The sequence below is a fragment of the Phoenix dactylifera genome, chromosome 4 (genome assembly GCF_051530095.1).
Source record: "Phoenix dactylifera cultivar Ajwa chromosome 4, Ajwa_hap1_PhDact_Kaust_v1.1, whole genome shotgun sequence".
In the NCBI taxonomy this organism is placed as follows: Eukaryota; Viridiplantae; Streptophyta; class Magnoliopsida; order Arecales; family Arecaceae; genus Phoenix; species Phoenix dactylifera.
The window spans coordinates 53,825,455-53,848,967 of NC_143193.1; the positions used below are offsets into that span (position 1 = coordinate 53,825,455).

Genomic DNA, 23,513 nt, shown 5'->3' on the forward strand with positions numbered 1-23,513 from the left:
GCTGTCCACATATGGGTAAAAGTCCATGGGCCGCCCACGGTTACCACAAGTACAAGAGCATTATTTATTTATTCATGAATTTATTTATTTATTTATTTTGGTAGGAACTAGAAGGGCTTTAGCTGACGGTTCCATTGTTCTCCAATGTTCCTTTTTTTGATTTTTCAGGGGCAGAAGCATGTTTTTTTGTTTTCAGGGGCAGAAGGACTAAAAGTTGAGAAAATCCAACAAAACTCTCATCAACATTTGAAAGTAGGCTGAGAGCTCGGGATACCTGAAACTCTATTTCTACTCATGTAGCAACTCGATGTCAACTTTAATTGATGTATTTCGAATTGCGGTAGAAGAGGTAGTGCGGATTCAAACTCTAGAGTAGTGACAGCCAGAAGGTGCCTACTCTTCGATATCTCGATTTTTAGGACGGAGCTGAGAGCAGCTTGGACTGGTTTGAGTCATGCTTGATATGTGCTGTGGGCTAATGCCATCCTGCTCGAAGGCGGTTCTGCCACTGTGATTAGCTGGATCCGATGTGTACTAGTGACGCTAGAGAACACCACCTCCTACTTCGGGACATATGGGGCATGGCTAGTGGCGACATTATTTTCAAAGCAAAGTAGATATATAGGGATTATTAATGGAGTGTCGGACTAGGTGGCTTTGTTTATGGCAAATCACTTTGGAGAGATTCTTTGAACTAGTGAGATTGAGCCGGCTAGGGCGTTTCGTGACTGATTATATTTTAACTTTTTTTTGGATATATTCGAACTAAATTTGTACAAGTCATTTGGTGTATTAAAAAAAAAAAAAAACTTGAACCATGAGATCAGCTGCTTGGTTTCCTTGGCAGCATATGGGAGTGGTCTGGAATTTTTGCTCAATTTTCTATGTTCAATTACTTTGCAACTTATTCATAGTAGTTAGAGAATCAGAATGAGAAAATCAAAAAAAATATTTTGCTGAAAAAAATATAATAATCATATTCAATGTCCAAATAGTATACATTTTCATGGGACATGCATGGTATACCAAAGGCAAAAATTAGACATTGCATTGGGCACATAACCTCCAAAGTGTTCTATGATTTTCTTCCTTTGATTTGTAAGGGTCTAATGGACAGTTGACTATCTAATAAAGGTTTAACCCTCTTTCAGATACCTTTATCCATCTAAATATTAGTGAAAATAAGATTTAAACCTGAATCACAAAAAAATTTAGCATATTTAATAGCAAATTTAGCGGCATACCAAAAAATTGAAGGCTCTTTTCATAAAACTAAAATATAAATAGAAAATTTCAATCCTGCTTGCTACTTTTGGTACATGAATCATGATTCTTATGACTATAAATCTTATAATATGCAAAATTTGAAATCATAAAAACAATGATTGCTAAACTATTTTGCAAAAAAATGTCCTACTTGGTTTGTTATCATTAAATTGTTGCAACAACGAGCTGTCATTTTCCACACAAAAATGTTTTTTAGCATACAATTATCATGAATAAGATATGCAGATCTGCTTAGCCTATGACACCAAGCAAGCCGAATCAATACGCAAGAAGTCTCCATCAACTTAGCTAGGATAAGCAACCATTCCAGCTCCAGGCCAGCATGCATATACACTATCATTTATATTTATTATTAGGTGACTTTCAAAAGGCTTTCATATAGTACACTCACAGGAAATTCCACTTGGATGGACTGTGTTCTTCTCGAGGGAAACTCAACTATGGTGATCGAGTAGAACCAGAATCGAAGGCACGCTGCTGGTGGGATGCAGCTGCTCTACGACACTATAGTCTTTTGGATGAGTGGGCCTCTCATCGGATTATTTATGTTTACACAGAAATAAATAGTGCTGCAGATTGGGTGGCATCCTATGTGGTTTATCATTTCGAAAATTTTATTTGAAAAAATCAGGTATTGGTTCCGTCTTCTTTGTTTTTTTTTTTCTTTCTAATTGTATGGGCTGCACCCACACGCGAGTCTCCTGTGTACCAAAAAAATATATATTTTTTTTAATGTATAAAGGAAAATGGTTTCTAATTAGTATTCATTCCATTAATGCCGGCATTCTCCACGGCTAGTGTCGGCGGGCGGCTTGACACTCATCCACCATTGGAAGGGGGGTCCACCGGACGTGCAGCCTAGTCCACACCGCCCGCCGGAAGACCGTACCCGCTGAGGCGACGACGCTCGATCAGACGGCCAACGACACCCGGGGCACGTCCCAACCAACTCTGAGCAATGACGTCTCCCTAACCTCATCGTTTACGACTTCAAATCTTCACCTAAATTTCCCAAAATACCCCCGTCTTCTTTAAAACTCCGACCCCCTTCTCCCATCCTAGGCTTCCACGTCTCTCTCTCTCTCTCTGTTGTCTAACCTTCGTTTTTCTCTCTCTCTCTGGTTCTTGATTACCATCAGATGCACCAGGTCTGCGGCGGAGGCGGCGAGGGCAAGGTCGCCTGCGAAACCCTTGCCGACGGTGGCGGCCGGCCGGAGGCGGCGGCGACGGAGGACCCGACCCTTCCGGCGGAGTCGATCCGTGTCCGGATCGGCGACGAGATCGACTGGACGGACTTGAACGTCGTTTACGATCGGGATGATTCGACGAAGGGGAACACGAATCCGAAGGCGCAGCACTCGAGCGGTAAGCCGCCGAGGTCGAATTCACAGCGGTTTTCCGGAAATTTGAAGACGAAGGCGCCGATCCTAGGGTTGCCGAACAAGCTCCAGCATTCCGGCTACCTTGGCCGCAGCGCGCGGCGTCCCGCGAATGGAAGAATCTTCCCCAAGAAGAAGCCGCCCGGCGGGGGCGGCCGGAAGTCTGCGGTGCCGGAGGAGGAGCCGGGGTCGCCGAAGGTATCGTGCTTCGGTAAAGTTCTCTCGGAAAGGGAGCGAGAGCGGTGCCGACAGCAGTGTCGGCAGTCGACTGCGGGGGCGGCGGAGGAGCGGGAGGAAAAGAATAGCGGCTGCTGGGCGAGCCTCGCGGCGGTGTTCAGATGCTCCGGTGGGGTAGAGCGGGCAGCGACGGTGGAGTCCGTGGAGGAGTCGTCGGCGTCGCCGCCGTCGGGCGGAGGTCCGGCGAAGGGGAGGGGGCTTTCACCGCCGGATATGGCTGCGCCACCGCCGGGGCTGGGGGGAATGAGGCGGTTCTCGTCGGGCCGGAGGCCGGGGTCGTGGAGCGGTGACTTGGATCTGGAGGCGGATGGCGTTGGACACGTGGCGTGGTCGGGGCCGTTGGATCGGGAGGGGACGTGGGCCCGCCGGTCGGTGGGTTCGTTGGAGGACGCGGAGCGGGACCGGGACTGGGAGAGCGAGGGTTCCGCCTCCGTCTGAACGGCCGGCGAAAAAAAGTTTGCAGACTTTTGGAGGTATTAGGTATACTTCAATCCTTCGGGTGTTTTGTTTCTTTGCTATGTTCACACGTGTGAAATTTCTCGCTCTCTCTCTCTCTCTCCGGATCTGTAAATACGTAGATACTTGCGAGGCTGGATTGGATTGTTTTCTGTAATTCTTATGTACGTTTCTTTTGATTTTTCATTTTCTCGTCAGGTCGTGTTATTTAGTGTCATGAATTGAAATGGAGAGAAATTGGTATGCACTGAATCCTGTATACATATGCTTGGATGTTTCCAGGTCGATTTGGGGCAACAAGAATTTAAAGTGAGAGGGCATACGTAGAGATTAGAGATAATTATTTTCTTTTTAAATTTTGGAGGGGCTAATCTCCATATTTCTATCCTTATTCCTACCCTATCTCTTGATTCTAAGCAGGATTTATTATGAATTATTTCCTACGCTTATTGCCTTAAGTGTTATACAAGAAGTGACTCTTCTGCAGTTTTATTAGCAATTAATAAAGCGTTTCAATAGTAACCAATAGATGGTAGGGAATGTAAAATTAGTTAAAGATATATATGTATGCATAAAAGACTAGCTATTTTATAGAGCGAGGAAAAAGAAAAATTTAGAGAGCCATTTTATAAAGGGAGGGAAAAAGAACTGATAGCAGAGCCATCTTATAAAGGGAGAAAAAGGGAACCATGATCAGAGCATCAAAAGCTCCCTCAATTCTCAGTTAGGCCTGTAACAGGTGCACCTTTGAGGTTATTTCAGTAGTCACAAACAGCTTACATTACAGTATTGTGGAGTTCTTTTTGTCATGGACTAGTAGTTAAGGCCATTTTTCTTTGGGTGTTTCATCTGTAGGGAAGACTTTCCCCCTAATGTACCAAGGAAAAAAAAAAAAACAGCTGACACCACAGTTACAATCGAATCGAGACTTATGAAAAATCAAATAAACGGACCCTTAGAGCCAAAGTCAAGGCTTTATTACTGACAGCAAAATGTATTATAAGTTACATATGAAGAGACGCTAATCCATTTGGATCAAAAATTATTGAACTCTGGAGTGTACATCATTCCAAAAGTAGTCCATGTAAGAACCTAAAATAAACTAGTCCTCAAAGAAGGATCCTGATTTATACCTATATAGTACCCTTGTATGTATGATGATTTTTTTTTTTTTTTGATGTAATTGTATGTATCATGATGAATAAATTAATGATGCATGTTATTTCTTCATTCATAGGATAAAATGATGCATGCTATTTCTTCATTCATAGAAAAGAATGATGCATGTTATGTCTCACAACATTACAAGCATCATGAGATTAGTTGGACTTTTCATCATGCTTCTTTGCTTCATGATAGAGCTCCACAGCCCTGTAATTCAATGGTTGTGTAGGTCTTGAATTGTTTCGGTACTCCTGATGCAGAGGTGCTTGCAGAGCAGCTGCTTGTTCCTTGGTCATCTGTCTTACCTTTCACAAGCATAAAATAGTTCCACAGACATGCAAATTAGATGATAGAGAAAAAAAAATTATTTCTACTATGTTGAAGGTTGGAGAGACACACAAATACCTTGCCAAGGATGCTCCAGATGACATTCTCGGTGCATGGCGGTGTGGTGAGGGATCCAAAATACCTGTAGTACTTTCTACTGCGGCGTTTCAGGGCGCTTGCATTCACAACTCCAACCGGAATGCGTGCCTCTTCATCTCCTTTGCAGGTCTCGTTAGCTAATTCCTTTAGCTGCTTCTGTATCTGTGATCCGCCACAAATCAGGTCAGTTACAACCATGAGGGAAGAACAAGTGCTTTGATCGATCTCTCTCTCAATGCATCTTCTCCAACCACTGAGATTTTGATCACAAATTGGTCACAACTCATTAGAGGTATTTGCGAGAAGCCTTTACCTGGACAAGGAAGGGGTCATGACGGCCATACTGATACAGAATTCCCACTACTGCAATTTTTCCATTGTCGCTCTTGTGGACCATGTGAAGCTCCACTGGGAATCTATTATTGAAATGGTCATCCCATTAAAAAAAGAGAGAAAAAAGCAACAGACTCGATACCAAATTTAGATTTATTATATCATTTGGTTTGCTAGGGTACCTAACTAGGAAGAGTTTTTAACTATAATGTTTTCTGTTGGCAGAGTTATGCTATGAATTCTCCATCATAGCCCTAAGTTGTGCACCGTTGGAAAAGATCCTTGACTTAAGGTTGCATGCCATCATGTTACGTCAATCTTACCAGGTAGCTGATCTAGTGACTATTGAATTAGAATGAGACGAAAGCTCTTTGCATTGTTTCTTGCTTTTTACCAAGGCCTTCGAGTTCGATAAGACAGAAGAATAGGATTCTGAATCTAGGATTTGGTCCTTTCCTCACCAGTGTTTCCGCTCAAAAGTAAAAGCAGCTCAGCTTTGTATGATTCTTTTCTCCTGTTAGATTTCACCTACGCATGATTCATGAAACTGCAATTTTAAATCCTTCACTTGGGCATCACCTTCTCTTTAGGTCCGTTAGAATATAAGAGGAGATAACAATGTCGAATAAGATATGATACGGTATTTTTATATTCAAACCTGTGAAATTTGGCTGTGCATTCGTAAGCATAATAGGTTCATATTTATGTATTTATTTAGCAATGTGACCGTAACGCACGCGATCATCGAGGTCCAAACCCTGGCCCTCCCTCATGAGCAAGCCCTTAAGAGAAGGGTGCCAACGAGCTGAGCTAAGAGCTGTTGGCCTGCACATCTATGATCCAAAACTATATTTCTCACAAACAGAATAGACCGGGTAGCTATCTTTGTTTAATACAACATCAAGTTTGATGTCATTTGCCAAAGTACATACCGTCGACCATCAATGGTGTGCTCAGAAGGTGAATGCCAATGCACAGATTCCAGGTTGTAGTTCTTTCCATCTGCCAGCACGGTCCCTACATTTTTATCAAATAGCAGCTACAAGAAAGACCAGATATCTTTAGTACTACAAGTGATCAACCACTGTTTCCCAGTACAATTAGAAAACCTCAAACACGGATCCAAGAAGCCAGATTATGTCCCCTTAAAAAAAAAAAAAACAGCAATACTATAAATCCTCAACACTTGCTGATCCAGTCATATCCAACATGTAAACATTGTCAAAATGCCAGAAAATGCTTAAACTAATGGTTCAAAGAAGCTCATTGATATATTGCAATGCAGCAGCTTCTCTCAAAACAAATATTACAAATGCAGCAAGAGATGCCCAATGGATTGACAAGTCCAAACACAAGTGCTGCACCTATCCAAATGCTTAAGATGGCAAGCAGTCAAGAGTTATATATTCTGGCTTGACATTTGGGAAAAAGTAACAAAAACGAATTAGAAATAGTTCAGGAAATCAACAATCTTTATAAAAAATGCTCCAAGCATTATGCAATGTCAGCAATAGGCGCATGCAGTTGTAGCAGGCATGGAATAGGAGAGACCAGAATAACCACACATAACAAGACAAATAATGGTAACCACATCAACTTTTCATGAGTATTTTATGGATAAGTAGCTATTGATTCATGGTTACCACGTAAAGTTTGCTATTGGTATTTGGTTGGCAGTTAATTATACATAAATTCTTCTCCACATCATCAAAGGAATGCAAAAATAATAATAATTTAAGAACTTGAGGAAAATGAGGCTTTACACCTATAATTTGGTTCAGTCGGCCCTGGAGTTGGTTACCTCAAACTTGTGCCAAATCAATTAGTTATTTTTGTTTCTATTTTGGCTTATATATAGCTAACATTTTTTTTGCTTTCTTATGAGTTTGTTTGGTTGCAACTGACACCTACAGTTCTGATCCGACAGACTCTCTACTTTTTGTAACTAATCCTTTCTGCGATTACCAATTCTTTTAATAAAATCTTGGGTGGCTTTTGCCTCTCTTAGTATCAAAAAAATTAGACGCCTTGCAATGGAGGCCTAGTCCACCTAATGAATAACCAATACATCATATTATCTAATATGTTTCCTCTTTAGTTTTTTTGGTACAAATGTTGCTTCTTTAGTTAAAACATATGTTGATTTCAGAGGTCATGACTCTCCCTTTACGTTTATGTCTGTACATCATCTGTTAAAAAAAAAGAAAAACGATCGGTTGAGGAGCAAACCGCAACGTGGTAACCATGGTTAACAAGGGTGGCATTTGCAGGAACATAATCCCTCTTTAGAGCTTCCAAACCCGGGTTATAAGCTACCACATTCTTATCAATGTTGACTGGAGATTGGCGTTCTCCTTTTGAGCACATTTCATAGTCAGGGCTCAAGCTTGCCCATTTGTCAGGGCCAGTTGGTCCACTGTATCCGTACATAACTGCTCCTGTCGAACACAAAACAATAACAGGACAAACAGTATCAAATCAAGAGAAATAAATAATGTTCTTTTTGTAAAGCATTTTTCTTTTGCTTTTAATTATCATAATGCTTCTGTAAATCAATAGCATAGCAACGGCGGTGGCTATTTCTCCCAAAAACAGCAGCAATGATTGCGTGAAGCATTGCGTTCTTTTATATGATTTTATACTGATTGAATTATATCTATCTTTTAATCATTATATTTAGATTATATGACGATTATATAAACTAATGGTTTCACATTAAAAATGATAGGTTCACTGTATCCAAATTTATATGCTTCTGTTGAACAACTTTTTTTTTAAAGAAAAAAAGCAGAAGGAAAAATCAAACAGAAGCAAGAGGTGCTCATAATATTTAGACAGTTTCTTCTATAGATCAATAGTATGACATTAAAATGAAGGAGAAAAGGAAAGAACTTCTCCATTAAACCGAGGAAAGGGCATATCTATGAACGTATAAGGTCATAGTAAGAATCCCAATTCAAAAAAAGACGAATGTAAACATGGTAGCTGAAAAGTGGCACCCCACTAATTTTGAGGACAAAAACAACTTTAAGAAAGCCCAAAAAACCTTTATCTACCACCAGTTTATCCATTTCATTCACGACAGAACCAAAAGAACAACAACTTACACAAACCAAAAGTAAAAAGAATTGAAGTCTCGTACCATGCTCGTTGTCAGCATCAGCCACAAGAGCGGATGCTAATATCAGTGCAAAGATGGCTCTGCCGGAAGCCATTGTCATCTCTTTTCCTCTCTATCGATCTGTCTTCCCTTCTCTTTAGGGTGGTCTTCTCTATCTCGGCGATGGGAGGGAAGGAAAGGAGTTCGGCCTGATTTGTTTCAAGGTGAAAAAAGTACGCATAGACGGGTAAAGGTATGTGGTAACGGTTTACCCGCCAACCTCCTCCCTTGGTTCTCCACCTAAACATAGAGAAATTCCACTAAACATGGTTGGGTTTGCCACCTCACAAGACACCTCTTGCTGTTCCTTGCGCCAACTTTGTAGCCATTGCTTTGGTGGTCATTTTGATGCGGTCAAACAGCAACAACAACAACAAAATTACGAGATAGTATAATGATTATGAGGAGATCTGGTGTTCGCAAATGTGTGATGGGGTGTAGTTGAGGTGGGTTCAGGAAACTTGGGCCGTTTGATCTAGTTAGATGTGCCTTTTGGCACTGGCTATATCCACGGATCGAGCAGGTCCATAGCCAGAGGGCAAGGTGTGACCCTAAAATTGATCAGAAATGAAGTGGCAGCTTGGTGTGATAATGACTAATGAAATTATTTCCATGATTAGATCAGGTGGCATTACATCAATTACCCGAGTGCCTCGTGATTTGCGTCTGCATGCAAGTCAACGTGAACAAGACTCACAGGTGCCGTATGATGTCCTCTAGCGATAAACATTGGATGTCCACGGCTCGGTCGGGTTTAATTGGCTGGTTGGTGGTGCGTGTATCAACAAATCTAATTTAAATCAGCGAAATCATAAGGAACTCCGAAACAAAAATTCGGGTATTATATAACAGCCGAGACACTGATTTGAGCGGGATGATGCATATATGAACCGAGAAAATGACATGCGAGCTCACTTTATCCGTAAAATTAATTCCAAAAGAAGCCACGGGAATAAATGAAATATATTTGTTGTACATTAAAAAGTTGTGATTCCAAACACAACGGGTGAAGATCTAGCTGTAATGCCATGATAAGAAACCTAGACAAGGAAAAGGTACAATAACCGACAATAGAAAAACCTAATCTAGTGCGGTCTCTTGTTACCTAGGCACAAGGAACAAATATACGAAACGGGAAAATGATCCACAAATTTCTATCAAGAAAGCCTTCGCGAAATTGTAATCTGAATATCAGAACTACTGTTTGATCCTCCATGATGTCATATCATAGTAGGAGGCAAAACTGTTGTCGTTCAGAATCGCAAGATGTAGCCAATGGAGAAGGGAGAAAGCCACAATTGCCAACATATTCCTTCTTCAATTTGCTTTGCTCTGGAATGGCGTCCGTGTCAAATCTTCATATATTGCAACACCTTTTCCTTATTTACCTTGCAACAGTTCCACAGTCATTGGCATTTGATTCGAACTAGTTAAAAAAATTCAGCAATAATCAACAAGAAAAGAAGAGCTTAAAATAGACCAGATATAACATATGACATTAAACAAAAATTGGAAATAGATAAACTGAAAGAAGGTGAGTGAATTATACTGCAGAAATCAACGATAAAATCACTTTCCATATATAGCTAATAATTTCATTACAACGAGCAGATAAATTGATGTTTGGAAGGAAAATCAACATTGATAGATACCACACCTTTACTTGTCATTCACCAAAAGATTTATTCCTTCTCCAAAAGTTAAAAATGGGAAGACTGACGACCAATCAGAAATGTTCTGTCTCATTCTATCACACAAGATGGCCAAGAACCATCTACAGGATATATAAAACTTCTTTCTGACACTTTGTATAAGATATATATAAGCACCTCTTCCTGCATCACTCTATCCTTCATTGTTGAATTCATAAATTTTCTACAGCAAGTCTACATTTCATAGTTTTAGCAATTATATGTATCTGCACAACATAATTTTTGCAACTCACATGGCCTAGCAAGTTCTTTCTCAGCTAAATCAATGGTGAAAACAGGGATGTGGTGGAGATGTTTAATCTAGTTACAGATCCAACTAAAAACATAAGGCCTTATCAAACGGCTAGAAAAAAAATTGTGGATTGCACCAATAAAACACTCTCTTAGCAAACTCTGTGTCCATCAACTGAAGTAGAAAAATCTCAGCCCAGAAGTGCTGTAAGAGAGATATTATCATTCCAGATGTCTTTGCTGAAGTTTTAAACCAGACCTTCCTCCATTTAAAGCAGAAAAATAATGCAGATATCACTAATGGACAAGAATTATGGAGTCATCAGGAAACCTGTTTAGACTTTTGCCCAGTCAATCTCACTCAAGAAGCTATAAAAACCACTATACAAGACAAACTTTACATTGGAGTTGGTTACACAAAGTTAGAAATATAAACATAAGCTTACAGTGATAACTAGAATAAGGAAAACAGAATTTGAATATTCCTCACCACTTATTTTTCCAAGATCACACCTGCAGAAACTCAGTCCCTTGCAAAAAAGAAAAAGTTCATAATTGACTTCTTGAACTAATATGTTCTACCATTTCCTTTTTTCTTAAAACCAAGCCTTATTCCAGACTTTGTTGTGGTGATCAGCAACTCTTCAAGTCAAATTTCAGGAGGTGTCTCATAAGTAGCTTTCAATTTCCTGGAGCTCAAACCCTTTTCAACTTTACTCCTACAACCTTGCCTGAACAAACTAAATGCCTAGGTCAAAATCACATCGGAAATTATCATATTGCAGGTTTGTATACACAAAAAAGTACATTCTCTACATCTGTAGTAAACAAACATCTCATGTATCTATTCTCTTTACACGATTTTATGCATGACAAGGAGAAACTTTAAAGGAGGTGTTGTTCGCTAAAATACAGATTCTTAAAAATTCACTCAAGTAAAAAAGATATATGGATATTATATTTATCACGCATATGAACCTAAATCAGGCATATAATCTTACAAAAAGTGGAGAAAGATAACAGAAGTAACATATGACCTACGGATTGCACATGAATTTGTAGATGGAAGAGTGAAAAACCTCAAAAGCCAGGGGTGCTCTGCTTCTTAAAGAGAATATGTTGCTTTCAGATACTCAATAATTTCTGCGCTTTCAAACATTTTCACCCCAGTGTTGGGGTCTTCTAGATAAGGGACCTGTTAAAATAAACATTTCATGATTGTATTTCCAAATGCATAAGGTCACATCATCATTGGGACAAGAACCAAAAAACAAGACCTGAAAATGTCCAATTTTCTGATAAAACTCATGCCGTTTTGGGCTCCCACGAGCAATACTGCAAAGCAACAAATGACTAGACTAAGTCAATAATCACTCTTGAAAAGGAAGGTTTCTTTCTTTGGTCGAGACCTTAATATTTCTTTTGCTCCATTAGAAGCATGGACTTGTTATATGAATTGATAGTGTTACTGAAACTGAATGAACCTATTGGACTAAGATGAACCCAAATGGCAGTTCAGGATGACTATTTGGCACAAAATCAACCTCCTGGATTAGCAAAAAAGTAATTGCCATACTCTCTGGGAATAATGAATCGTTTTTGTAATAAAATGTGACTCTCAAGCACCTTATTGGGATCCTTGATTATTTTTTATGCTATTACCTAATGAAAAGGAAATTCAAGTACTTTCAAATCTGGCAAGGCATGAACTCAATGTCAGATTTTGAAAACCATATGCCAATTCCTGATTTATGATGCAGTCATTTTCTGCCACAATTTCAACATTTCATGTTTTAACAAAATTTCCTTTCAAGTGATTAGAAGTTCTCCCTGTCAATTGCAATCCATGTCAGCAAGATTTTCAACTTTCTGGTTGGTTTTGCTAAATTCTTCTGTTAACAATAAGTTAGAGATTAGCATGGAGCTGCCACGTTTTGCTCAAAAGAAAAGAAATCACTTAGAGATTTTGACACTAGCCAAAGCATTGATGGCATAAACAAAGCATTTCTACAATCATGTTACAAGCATCAAGGGGGTACAGCTACAATAACCCCATTGTATGTAAAAGTGATGTATATGTTAAAAACTGAGACTTCTAACAATCAAAAATATACCTGTGAAGTAGGTGGGGTAGTTCTAACTCAACAAGAACTTCACGCACAATTTTGCAAAAAGGAGATAACTGAAAGAGCAAAGCACATATGAATGTCAATTCCAGAATATAATTCAAGGCGACATTGTTACATTTTTATGCTTCAAAAGACACTTCAATTAAAGCTCCAGAAATCTGACCTCAAACGCCCATAGCTCAAGGGGCACTGGTGGTTGTTTTGAAGGAGTATATGAAGATCCCTGCAGGAGCTAAGCAATGGTATTAATCATAACAGAAGTTGGAGCATCTGTGGCTGCATTGGCCTGTGATTCTGGAGAAGAAGTGCTAAATAAACAGAAGAATGTAGGTTATAGTAAAATACGTACATTGTGTACCTCAAAACATCCCTCTTTGTGAACACAAAAACATGGTATGCACACAAAAGAAGGGGGAAACTGTAATTCATGCAGGGTGAAGACTGATTCTATCTACATGCACATATAGATGCAGCATACCTCTTCTCTCCAACAGTTTCAATAGATTAGCATCATTTTTGCTGGAGAGTTCTTGATCATCTCTTATATGCATGGAATGGTTGTTTAGTACTTAATTCAATCAATCAATCAAACGACTGGCACGTCGCTAGAGAAATCTTTAAAAATATTCCAAAACATAATCCATGAACATAATATTTGCATTGAGTTCTGGAACTATGTCAAAGTGTCTTGCCTTTCCCAAGCGAAAAATGAGTGCGAGCATTGCAGTTAGAGTCTACCAAAGGGAAAGAGAAGTGATGTCAGTCAGGACTCAGGAGAAGTAATATGCTCATCAGTCATCTTTTAAATAAGTAAACAAAGAGATTAAATGCAAAGCTTACAGTAATTGGACCAAGTGACAACATCAGAGGAATGGTCCCATCGCCTGGACAGAAAAGATAAGCAAAGTGAATGCACAAAAGAATATGCAAAGGGATAAAAGAATATACTAGAGCATAATTATGCATTAAAATTTTATGAGTAAATTCCAATCTTACAAAAATGGTAACAACATGAAAGAAGCATCTAGCATATTAAAAGGATCCTTTAAATGTAATAAAACCAATCTTAGAACTTTACAGAACAGCACAAGGTAAATATCAAACAACATTGGAAAAGAACAGTAAACAAGATAAAACATATACTGGAAAAGAACAGTAAATAAGATAACTTGCCATAAGAAAAGTTACATGGATCAGGTCCTCGTCTAGTTCAAATGAAATCTTTATCCTCATAGACAATAGTTGTAGAGCATTATCTATTCAAACCAGAAGAACTCATCAATAAGAATGAGTACATCCAGGGTTTAAGAGAAAATTACATATCATTCTGTATGGAACCCCCAACTACCATGATGCACACCTTTTATCCACCAGTAGCTTAAACTATATTTTCTTGCAAGGTTTTATTCCCTGAATATTTCTATTTGGATGCCAATCTGAGACTTGAATTTTGTAATATAATATGCTATGAGTGTTCTCAATGACGATTATCATAGGCATCAATTGCATATCTGAGAAAGTTCTTAGTGTTCAGTGTTTTTAGGAAAATATTATCAAAAGTTGACACAGATATTATAATTTGTACACCTGACAGAGTCTACCATAGGGGGAAAAAATTTTTCTGACATTTTTCCTCGTGTTTCTTTGTGTATTATCATAAACTGACATTGTTTCATGTCCCTCAGAGCAAGCATATTGCCTAGGTAAATACGACATGGTGTACATAAGAAATACTATTTTGAGCCCCAACCAGTTCAAGCATATTACATGGTATTTTAAACCTCTATATCAATTTGGCATAGTACATTTTTTTGATAAATGAACATTCTCAATTAAAATGAATAGGGATCAAGACCAAAGAAACATCTCAATAAACTAAAAGAGAAATTCCGAATGGTAAAGAATATGCACCATATTTATCAACAAGATACTTTATTATGTCATCAGATTCGTACATAGCAACACCAGTGTTTGGATCCACCTGCAACAGAATTTAGATCCTTGAGAGCATTCCCTACTCATTGGCACCCAAGCAGTAAGTAAATTGTATCAAATTATATAATTTTTTCTTTCAGCACTATGTCAAAGATAAATGAAACTAACCATGTATGGAAATTGTTGCTTTCCACCCATTTGCAAAACTTTCAGACGAAAAGTTGGACCGCTTCTTGGGCAAGGATAAAACAAGACATCAAGGTCCAATATGCTAACAATCTCCCTCACCTGCCAAGTAGTAGATGAATTTTTCAACAAACAAGAGGATGAACAATGGAGCAATACCAGCAATAATACCTTATATTGCTTATTTCAAAGGCATGCACTCCCAAATCCAGGTACCATCTCAAAAGATAGGCACAGCTAAATAACCTTTACCAGATTAACAATCATAAATGGATAATCATGTACAAGAATCTAATGGCATTACCTTCCGACAATATGGACAGCTGAAGTTCCATCATCAGTTGTAGTCCAGATGCAGGTAAAGAAGCATGGTCATCAAGGCTTATTCTCTCACAAATGATTTGAATATTGTATTGATACAATTACTATTACAACAGTTTCAACAACAGAGAAATGTAGCACCTGATCAAATTTAGATCATGGCAAAATGGAATACTTCACCTTTCAAATTCATAAATCTCAATGGGCTTCTGTGGACGGGGGCCCAATTTTGAGGTCTCTTTCAACTTTGAACCTGCCAATTGTGGCCATTTAATAAACAATAAAATTCATTACTTGATATCTTTTATAACTTATCTAAGTCGTTTAATAGGATTTATAGAATCTGCCATCAAGTTATGGTGATAACAACTTCCTAGTTCATAAAGGTGGAAATGATCATGCATATATTGTTTTTAAATCAAAGTCTGATTTTATCTGATAATATAATATTGGAAAACAATTTAGAAGCTAACAACATATACTATTCTTGACTAGGTACTCCCTAGTTAGCCCAAAGTCATACTTCTAGTTATCTCTCATACATGACATTGAAAAGGTGAGAGACATGTCAAGATCATGGGCACAATAAAGCAACAACAGCAGTTAACAACAATGACTTTAGTTATTACCTCTAACCTTCATAGCATATTGATTTGATGGGATATCATCATCTGACACAAGAGTTGCTGAATATCTGCAAGATTCAATGTATACACATAAGAAACATCAGTACTCATGGCTGCTGCATTTCTTTCTACATTTTTTTTTTAACAGTGAGGAAGGAATGTTTGCAGTACTGTATCATGATCATACATAGAGACAGCCATACATTAAGCTCTCATCCAAATAGAGAACACCCAAAACAGAAAGTGTCTTCATTACACTTTTCGCTACCGATCAATAAAATGTTTGGCCCTCTCGCTAGTATCAACTCCAGTCTATGTTGCACCTGTTGAAACCGTCTTAAACGGTTCAGGTTCCACCACACTCAGTCCTCTACAAACACCAATTATGAAATGCCTAACTTATAATTGATCCTAACTTCGCATTCAAAATCAGAAGATATCACTAGAATACCTATGCCATGATAGAGAGCTTGTTCTTTGCTTATACATTCTCTCAATACCTGTATCAATTGGATTTTTTTTTTTTTTTTGATGAAAAGGAAGCAAGCCACCTTTTTTCCTTATAGCCTTCTCTTTAAGATGGATAGGTATGGATGGGAAAATTGCAGCGCATGACAGGCGCATTCAAGTGGAAACACAAGATTAACTTGATGCAGCAAACTTAACTAAAATTTACAGTTTTCATATAACGACTCCAAAATATACATGTTCATGAATTCATCTAAGAAGATAAGCCATGGAACCCACGAAGATTTATGTTTGGTTCTTTTTATGCCCTTTTCTTCTCATCAAGTGTAAGCTTTCTCCGCACCAGATATAATTTCCAATCAAAGTCAACCAATTTTAGTTAATACCAACATACATGAATCCAATACTATCACAAAACCCTAATTTGACACTGCGAGAGAAAGAAATCGCGAACCCTAGAACAAAGAGTCCGGTGCCCAGGCGGAAGAGCAAGGGAAGAGCAGCCGTCGCGATGTCGAGATTCTTATCCCGCCGGACGGAGTAGGGCTTCGGATCCGGAATCTTGAAGCCCATCGGCGGTGAGAGCGTCGGGCTTGGAGTGGAAGCAACCGACTTCTCTTCCTCTTCTCCGCTGGTGGCAGTGGAGAGGGAGGGCATCGAAGAGGGGGATTCTTTGGATCCCGCCGAAATCCCAGATAGGCGCCGGAAATCTCCCCTCCGGTGGAGCGGCCCGGGGAGAGGAGGCGACGGATGGTAGCTGTGAACTCCGGCCATAGCCTTCTTGACAGTTGGAGCACAACGGAGGAGGAATGAAGAGAGAGTGGGAGTGGTGCGGCCGTGGCCAGAAGTCGGTAGAAAAACGTACATCATTCCTTAAAGGAGAAGCAGCAACTTGCCAAGAAAAATACTTTGAACACTATGGACAGATGAAAACTAGCCGATAACGCACCGATGGATTTGCAAATATTAGTTTTCTTTTGTTCCTGCTGGGACTCCAAGCCCCCCAAATGTACCATCAAAAAAAAAAAAACCACAGAGGTAGGCTGAGGAAAAAGGTCACTTAAATTTTAATAAAAACAAGTTTTGCTTTTTGAGAAGTATATCACTTAATTATTTATTTATTAATTAGATGAATGTCAATTAGCATATTCATAAATTTATTAAATTGTACTACCCAACGATCTGCCTACATGGAAAACCTTATTTTTCTCAAAAAATATTAGTAATAAAGTTTAAATTCTGGATGATATCATTAGAGTGCCAATTTTTATTTTTGCTAAGACGGATGGCTGTATAAATCGAGTTTGAATACACTGTTAAGCGTCAGAAAATAAAATATTCTATAGCATAAGGTTGACGAAGTCGCACCATCCGTCCATAATATCTCATCAACAAAAACGAGCGCCAGTTTATGATGGACATATTTGACTAATGCATTTTATTATAAAACTTGTGGTGCACGTTTCTGCCCCACTAACTAGTAATCTAAAAACCTATTGCTTACTCCTGAACTTCTTCTTCATGCCACAAAAGTGTTGACTTGCGGACAAAAAAATGAAATGGAAATGTTTGACTATTGAAGATGCTTATATGAGAGGACCTTTTGTTGTATTTTTGGAGTCTACTCAATCTTCTAAATTAAAGCTATGATTTCTTTCTTAGAAGCAGGGCAAATGCCAGACATCTTTTATCGTGGACTTTAACCTAAATCTCTGCACTCCTCTCTCTCTCTCTCTCTCTCTCTCTCTCACATATATTTTATATTGAATTAGATTTAAACTTCCATGTAGGTAAGATATTTAGCTCTGGTTCTATTCTTTGTCCATTAATAATTATAAAAATAAGCACTATTTTTTTTTTATCAACGACATAGTTAGTAGAATTTAGTTTGGAGCACCAACAAATTTTTGCAGATTTTTGGGAATCACTGATATTGGAATATGGAGATCTGATCTGGAATGGTATGTGATAGAACAAATTGATCAAGGAATGACAGCACTAGGGAGGAAACGAGCAACGAACCAGTGTTTGTATGGATGATTCATATGATGAAGATCCATCTATTGATGTTGTGATGGAAGAAGGATCTATTGAAGATGACCTGGAGAATGAAAAATCTAATGTTCAAGATTTATGCAAGAATATTTCACCAAAAAAGAGTGCAATAATTAATGGACTCTTTAAGGAGTTGGAAATGGAGATCTGTTCTCGTGAATGTCTTGCCTTTAAGAATGATCATTCTTAGCAAGGTGGTAACAGGATCACTATCTGTGATCGCACTGTAGCTTTACAACTATCGATTCATCTCTGATGAGATGGTTCCATCATGTTTACATTCTTTGACATAGAGCTAAGTGGATCCAAATTGAAGATTAAGATCCATCAGGGCAATGACATGAGCTAGTCATGTTGAAAAATGAATGATAAATTAACTAGTATGCAATACTAGCAATCAAGAGTAAAATAATGTGCATGCTTTGATTTAGGTTCTAACGGGCGAAGTTTTTGATTATGAGGGGAAGAGCACTTATGTTAGCTAATTACAGTATATGTTTCTAGAAGAGGGAAAAATATGAGAATATGAAATTCCTTCTCTTTTGTGGAAATCAAATGGGTGCCTGTTTTCTATAGTCTGGCTTGATATATATTAAAGGATGCAGAGGTGCTTCCCAATCTTCTAACATTTCCTTCTACACCTATATATCAAAATGCTTTGAGAAAAAGGGGAAAAAAGAAGCCTAAGCCAATTTTCTTTAACCATGCATCAACAACAATAAACACTGCAGTTCACAAGTGCCATAGAAACTATATAGTGCCTCATTCTATCAACTGCCCCACCCACCTCCCAGTTTCATTTGCCTGCAAAATCTAGACCAGAATACCGCTTGTAACTCCTAAGTGGCGATATCTATCTCCTCATAGTTTCTCAGGTGTGCGCCAACTTGTCACTAAGACTTTGCTTTAGTTGCAAAATCTAATCTCGAGCTCTTTGTACATTGCAAGGCGTTTTCATCACAACCACAGTACTGCATACTATCATAGCTCTGAATTAGTTCAGGTGAAATCAAAGTAGGCAATGCACTGAGAGCAGCATGATATAGAGATTTGTAAATATATATTAATTTTACTAGGGCCGTAGAATTATCCAGAACTTGTCTTATTAGTTCTGTTCACTTTGTATGTGGTGTTAGAGAAGAGGGTGCTTTATTTTTGTAAGCAATATAAAAGTTTGCCAGCTTCCATCTAATTAATGCAGGCATCCCTCAAATTTAAGGAAATAAGTCTTGCTTTCTGAAAAGTTTCAGTTAGTGCTGATTAACCACTTTTTAATTCTACTTCATAAAAAAAAAATAGACTACTTTTTAATTCTTTGGTAGAACATAATGCAATTTGATTTTGGACATGCTGTAGCCCCAGCATGATGATAGTGCATCCATGATGATGTGATCGATAGTGTTTGACCAAGGCATGCATTGCGGAGAACGACTAAGCTACGTTGTACATAATGCCAGCAAGAGGTTATATCTGAGGCATGCATGCAAGAGCATCCAGGTAAGCCTAGATAAAAGACAAGAATTAGCAAGAATTTATACATGGCTCCTAAGGAAAGAAGAAGTTGTTGCTCTTAAGTCTAAAAAGAAGGAATTTCTGCAAGATGGAGTGGTAAACTCGCGCACCAAGGAATTTGCATGGTTGCCACCTATGCAAAAGAACTCTTGTATGGGTCATTGCCCACAGCTTGCCTCACAAGTCAGATGTTAGTATGGAGATTAAAGTGTATCAATGGGTAGGTAAGTCTTTGAGAGAGATCAAAAGTGAGCAAGAGGGAACGCATGCTTGTGATCTTTTTGTAGGTATAGCAAGTTCAGAACTCGGTTGGCCCGGTTAATTCTTCCGAGTCTTGGCTGTGACCTGCAAGCTTACCACCAAGTCCATGAGTCGGTGTCTCCCCACTACCACAGATCAAATCATCCATAGACGAGATGCCGCGTCAGCTGGTGGCGGCCGCACAATGTCCATGGCGGAAAGATTCGATGTGAAGAGACAGAAACAGGACTGTTGAAATCTTGGTGCTGTGAAGGCTTCTTAGTGGGACAGAGAGAGAGAGAGAGAGAGAGAGTAAAATTTTTAGGTGGGGGTGGGAAGGAGAGATGCTTTGTGCGCACACTTTTTGTGGTTGCTGAAATGATAATTAAACGTTGCATGCGTCGCGCCAACGTCATGAAATGCATCATCACCTTATCTAAATATAGTTTGCTCTGTTTCTAATAAAGAAAAGGTTAAAAGAGCTTAGGAGTGTGATTAAAGGTTCTGAAGCCACGGAGGTTTGGAAGAAGAAGAAACTTGATAGTTTTGAATGGGAAATAGTGATTAATTTGCTCTGTTTCTAATAAAGAAAAGGTTAAAAAAGCTTAGAAGTGTGATTAAAGGTTCTGAAGCCACGGATGGTTGGAAGAAGAAGAAAATTGATAGTTTTGAATGGCAAATAGTGATTAATTTGTGGCGTTTTTGAGACTTGGAAAAAACGACCGATGCGGTCCGCCAACGGTCTACCAACCAAGAGGATAGAATAATGTAAAATCCCCACCCTTTTCTTTCTCACCGAGTTTTGATTCTCTCAGAGGTTCTGCAAATATCACGACTAGTGAAATATGCTCCATGCCATTAATCTCCATATGTTATGATTATAATATTAATTTTTATGTCATAATGACATAATGCTGGATGGAGTAACTCTGCAATGTGGATGGTCTCTTGTTCCACGCTGTCTTTATTTGATGTCAATTCCGCGGATGGTTGTGATCTCCGTATGAGAAGATCCGTGCTGAATGAGCCAAGACAAGAGAGATAAGAACGTTCACCGAATGGAAGATAAATTATTTGGAAATCGTTTTCTACCCCCACTAAGCAGCCTCTCCGGGGCATGCGTGCTGTCTCTGTTGACAGCATTATCCCGCAACCCACTCAGAGTAATCTTCTCATAAATCCATCATGAATCATGCTAATCTCATGTGGACCACCTCATGACCTCATACCATCCCCCATCTTCTTTCCATAATACCCTCAAACACATAAGTAATCCTCCCATTGCCATGCTTCAAGTCAGTGACCAGCTCTAAATCATCTTCTTTTGAGGGCAAAGGGTAGTATCTTTATTGAGCAAAATCTATACGGTCTGCATTTGATGAAATTGGGCATCATCGGAATAATCTTAGTAAGTGCACTAGCATATCACATGTTTTATTTGAAACAAAGGTATGGTGCAAATTGATGCGACTACTCTTGCACTTTGTTAATATGCTCCTCTTGTTTTTTATCTGAAAAAAGTGTTCAAATATCAGAATACTCAATCCCTAAGAGTATTTAAACAATTTGATTTGACACCCTTGGAGCATCACCTATAGATACTCGAAATATATATATTGGAATGATTTGTTTGCCTTTCAAAGGATTTTGCTAGGCAGATAATTTGACCGTCAATCCAGCAAAATTCCCATGTTTTTGATTTCTCAAGTAGTTGATCATCTTAGAGTGCATTTGATTATTAATCAGAATCAGAATTCGAATCAGAATAGACTGGAATGGACATCGGAATGATCATATTTTCCAATGTATTTGATTCATAATCAGTATTGAATTCAGAATTTGAATGAGATTTGAATAGTAGAGGAGAGTTTGGATTGAAATTTGGAAGATTGGGATATTTTCATTTTCCTATGAAATCGAAATGAGAATGAAACTGCCCTCAACCACATAGCCAAAATGGGAGTCACTCATTTGCATTCTCATTCCAAAGCCTAACTCCTCCCAACCAAATATGTCCTAATTTCTTAAACGAGGACTTCTAATGAACGGCCAACATTTTAAGATGGTCACTCTATGTCATGCAACCTGACCTCTTTTATTAACTAATGATCAAGTAAAATTTTTTGTTGAGAACAGAGCTGATCCTAACTTCTTAACACTACTTTTAAAGCTTACATTTATGTTGTCTATGCCCTTGGTTCCTTGGAACCAAAAGATTCTATTCTCTCTATCATCAAAAACAAGCTGCTTGATGTCTTCTCAGAGATCGAACGGATCGCTTAAGAAGTCAGCATTAACGGTGATGGGTCAACGTTAGTGCTCATATTGGTATCTTGTCGGTCAAACCACTAGCCGTGCCATAAGCGGTCCCTCCCTACTCCAACTATCCGTCCCACTGAAGCAAATGGAGGTTGAAGGTAGACCCACTCATTGGTTCACCATCCCCAGATTCTTTACATTTCAACTCACTGATGGACCAGGCCTTGTTTTCAACCGCATATGAAGCGTAGTTAACAGGTATCCTTCGTGCTAAAAATAAAGAACAAGGAGACAGAAACTTGTGCTCTCTTCTGCACTCCTTACCCTGTCCAGACTTGGTTAGTATCCGAATAAAGGTAATTGGACAGGGCATTACTATATTAAATTTACATGACTTTGAATCTTTGTCCTGCCCACTTAATTCAGAACTGAGGAAACAAAAGTTGGGTATGTGGGCTCCAGTGTGATACTTTGTCTGGGGCAACCTTGCAGTATTCCTCCAAGTTAAGGTCCTTTTCTCTAACATCTCCTTTTAAATACTAGTCCTCCCCCTCCATCCACCCTTCAGGCCTTTCACTCACAACCCAACATCCTTCTGCAAGTCCACTTAGTCCAGCAGAACTTGCTGGCATCTAAGAAGATATAGTTCTGATGGGGAATTGCTTAGCTATTCAGGACAAGGAGATGATCGAGATCATGAGAATGGATGGGAAGATGCTCAGATACCGATCACCATTGAAAGCCTATCGAGTTCTGTCTGAATTCCCTGGGCACGCGATCTCCGACGCACTCCCCGTCGTCCACCATCTCGATCCCACAACCAATATGAGAAGCGGGCGGCTCTACTATCTTCTCCCTCCGAAGAAGCCAACCAAGGAGACCGGACTTGGAAATGGAGTTGTTAGGATCAAGATGGTTATCAGTAAGCAGGAGTTGAAGGACTTGCTACGTAAGGGAGGGGTCACCTTTGACAGTATGATATCTCTTGGTCAGAGAGGACCAAGCAATGGAAGGAGTGGTGATGGTGAAGAGAAGTGCATCGGCTGGAGGCCTGCTTTAGAAAGCATATCAGAAGGGAATGATTGCTAGTCGCAATTACTATTGTTTTAGAACTTATGGGATGAAACAGCTTGCTTTGTTGAGATGACGCAAGCATGTATACTAATAAGTTCCGGCTCCGGGTAGGGGCTCTCTCTCTCTTTCCTTTACGTTGCTGGTCTCGAAAAGGCAGAGATAGCCCATGAACCATATAGTGAAATTAATAGTGAAATTAAAGCTTTTGAATGGAAATCTTGTTAGTTACTTGAGTTCGTTGCCTGAGGTTGTGTTTTAAGTTTTTGAATACAAGTTCAACGGCAACGAGTTCAAAACCAAACTGGATTCTTTTCTTAACTTGC

General features: G+C 39.0%; 4 protein-coding genes across 19 annotated transcripts; 2 read left to right on the forward strand and 2 right to left on the reverse strand.

The window, feature by feature from the left end:
- Nucleotides 1–2,177: 2,177 nt before the first annotated feature.
- On the forward strand, nt 2,178–5,599 carry LOC103705685 (uncharacterized). Of its 5 annotated transcripts, none has more exons than XM_026804292.4 (2): nt 2,178–3,383; nt 4,908–5,599. In XM_026804292.4, exon 1 carries the CDS (start codon nt 2,427–2,429, stop codon nt 3,339–3,341), a length of 915 nt encoding a protein of 304 aa, XP_026660093.1. In that variant the 5' UTR covers nt 2,178–2,426; the 3' UTR covers nt 3,342–3,383; nt 4,908–5,599. The 5 variants fall into 5 exon arrangements, with proteins under 5 accessions (XP_026660093.1, XP_088576769.1, XP_088576770.1 ...); XM_088720643.2 differs by having other exon boundaries at nt 5,022–5,599; XM_088720644.2 differs by having other exon boundaries at nt 5,508–5,599.
- LOC103705691 (alpha carbonic anhydrase 1, chloroplastic) lies at nt 4,607–9,249 on the reverse strand. The gene is made up of 6 exons (XM_089930415.1): nt 8,206–9,249; nt 7,512–7,714; nt 6,215–6,321; nt 5,263–5,365; nt 4,929–5,111; nt 4,607–4,828 (listed from the first exon to the last, which is right to left on the reverse strand). The coding sequence occupies exons 1-6, from the start codon at nt 8,501–8,503 to the stop codon at nt 4,679–4,681; spliced, it is 1,044 nt and encodes a 347-aa protein (XP_089786541.1). The 5' UTR covers nt 8,504–9,249; the 3' UTR covers nt 4,607–4,678.
- Nucleotides 9,250–9,395: 146 nt separating this feature from the next.
- On the reverse strand, nt 9,396–17,112 carry LOC103705699 (Thioredoxin family protein). 12 transcript variants are annotated; one of them, XR_016400400.1, is made up of 14 exons: nt 16,505–17,029; nt 15,586–15,650; nt 15,137–15,209; nt 14,940–14,958; nt 14,618–14,737; nt 14,426–14,495; nt 13,355–13,398; nt 13,207–13,248; nt 12,678–12,737; nt 12,500–12,567; nt 11,663–11,720; nt 11,465–11,580; nt 10,876–11,116; nt 9,396–9,830 (listed from the first exon to the last, which is right to left on the reverse strand). XR_016400400.1 is itself a non-coding variant. In XM_039133310.3 (13 exons), the coding sequence occupies exons 1-12, from the start codon at nt 16,918–16,920 to the stop codon at nt 11,491–11,493; spliced, it is 1,125 nt and encodes a 374-aa protein (XP_038989238.3). In that variant the 5' UTR covers nt 16,921–17,112; the 3' UTR covers nt 9,396–11,116; nt 11,465–11,490. The 12 variants fall into 12 exon arrangements, 6 of the variants coding, with proteins under 6 accessions (XP_038989238.3, XP_008787743.3, XP_088576765.2 ...); XR_016400401.1 differs by having other exon boundaries at nt 11,427–11,580; XR_015977454.2 differs by lacking the exon at nt 10,876–11,116 and having other exon boundaries at nt 11,427–11,580.
- Nucleotides 17,113–22,660: 5,548 nt separating this feature from the next.
- On the forward strand, nt 22,661–23,406 carry LOC103705707 (uncharacterized protein At1g66480-like). Its single transcript, XM_008789531.6, has one exon. The coding sequence runs from the start codon at nt 22,768–22,770 to the stop codon at nt 23,203–23,205; it is 438 nt and encodes a 145-aa protein (XP_008787753.3). The 5' UTR covers nt 22,661–22,767; the 3' UTR covers nt 23,206–23,406.
- Nucleotides 23,407–23,513: the final 107 nt, after the last annotated feature.

Excerpts from the sequence above, each read along its gene's own strand:
- LOC103705685 (XM_026804292.4), top strand. The coding sequence starts at position 2,427 with ATGCACCAGGTCTGCGGCGGAGGCGGCGAGGGCAAGGTCGCCTGCGAA.
- LOC103705707 (XM_008789531.6), top strand. The coding sequence starts at position 22,768 with ATGGGGAATTGCTTAGCTATTCAGGACAAGGAGATGATCGAGATCATG.
- LOC103705699 (XM_039133310.3), bottom strand. The coding sequence starts at position 16,920 with ATGATGTACGTTTTTCTACCGACTTCTGGCCACGGCCGCACCACTCCC. Across the intron at positions 15,210-15,585 it reads ATATGCTATGAAGGTTAGAG|GTTCAAAGTTGAAAGAGACC; the intron begins GTAATAACTAAA and ends CACAATTGGCAG. Across the intron at positions 13,249-13,354 it reads TGTCACTTGGTCCAATTACT|ACTCTAACTGCAATGCTCGC; the intron begins GTAAGCTTTGCA and ends TCCCTTTGGTAG.
- LOC103705691 (XM_089930415.1), bottom strand. The coding sequence starts at position 8,503 with ATGACAATGGCTTCCGGCAGAGCCATCTTTGCACTGATATTAGCATCC. Across the intron at positions 5,112-5,262 it reads ATGACCCCTTCCTTGTCCAG|ATACAGAAGCAGCTAAAGGA; the intron begins GTAAAGGCTTCT and ends GGCGGATCACAG. Across the intron at positions 4,829-4,928 it reads TCTGGAGCATCCTTGGCAAG|GTAAGACAGATGACCAAGGA; the intron begins GTATTTGTGTGT and ends TGCTTGTGAAAG.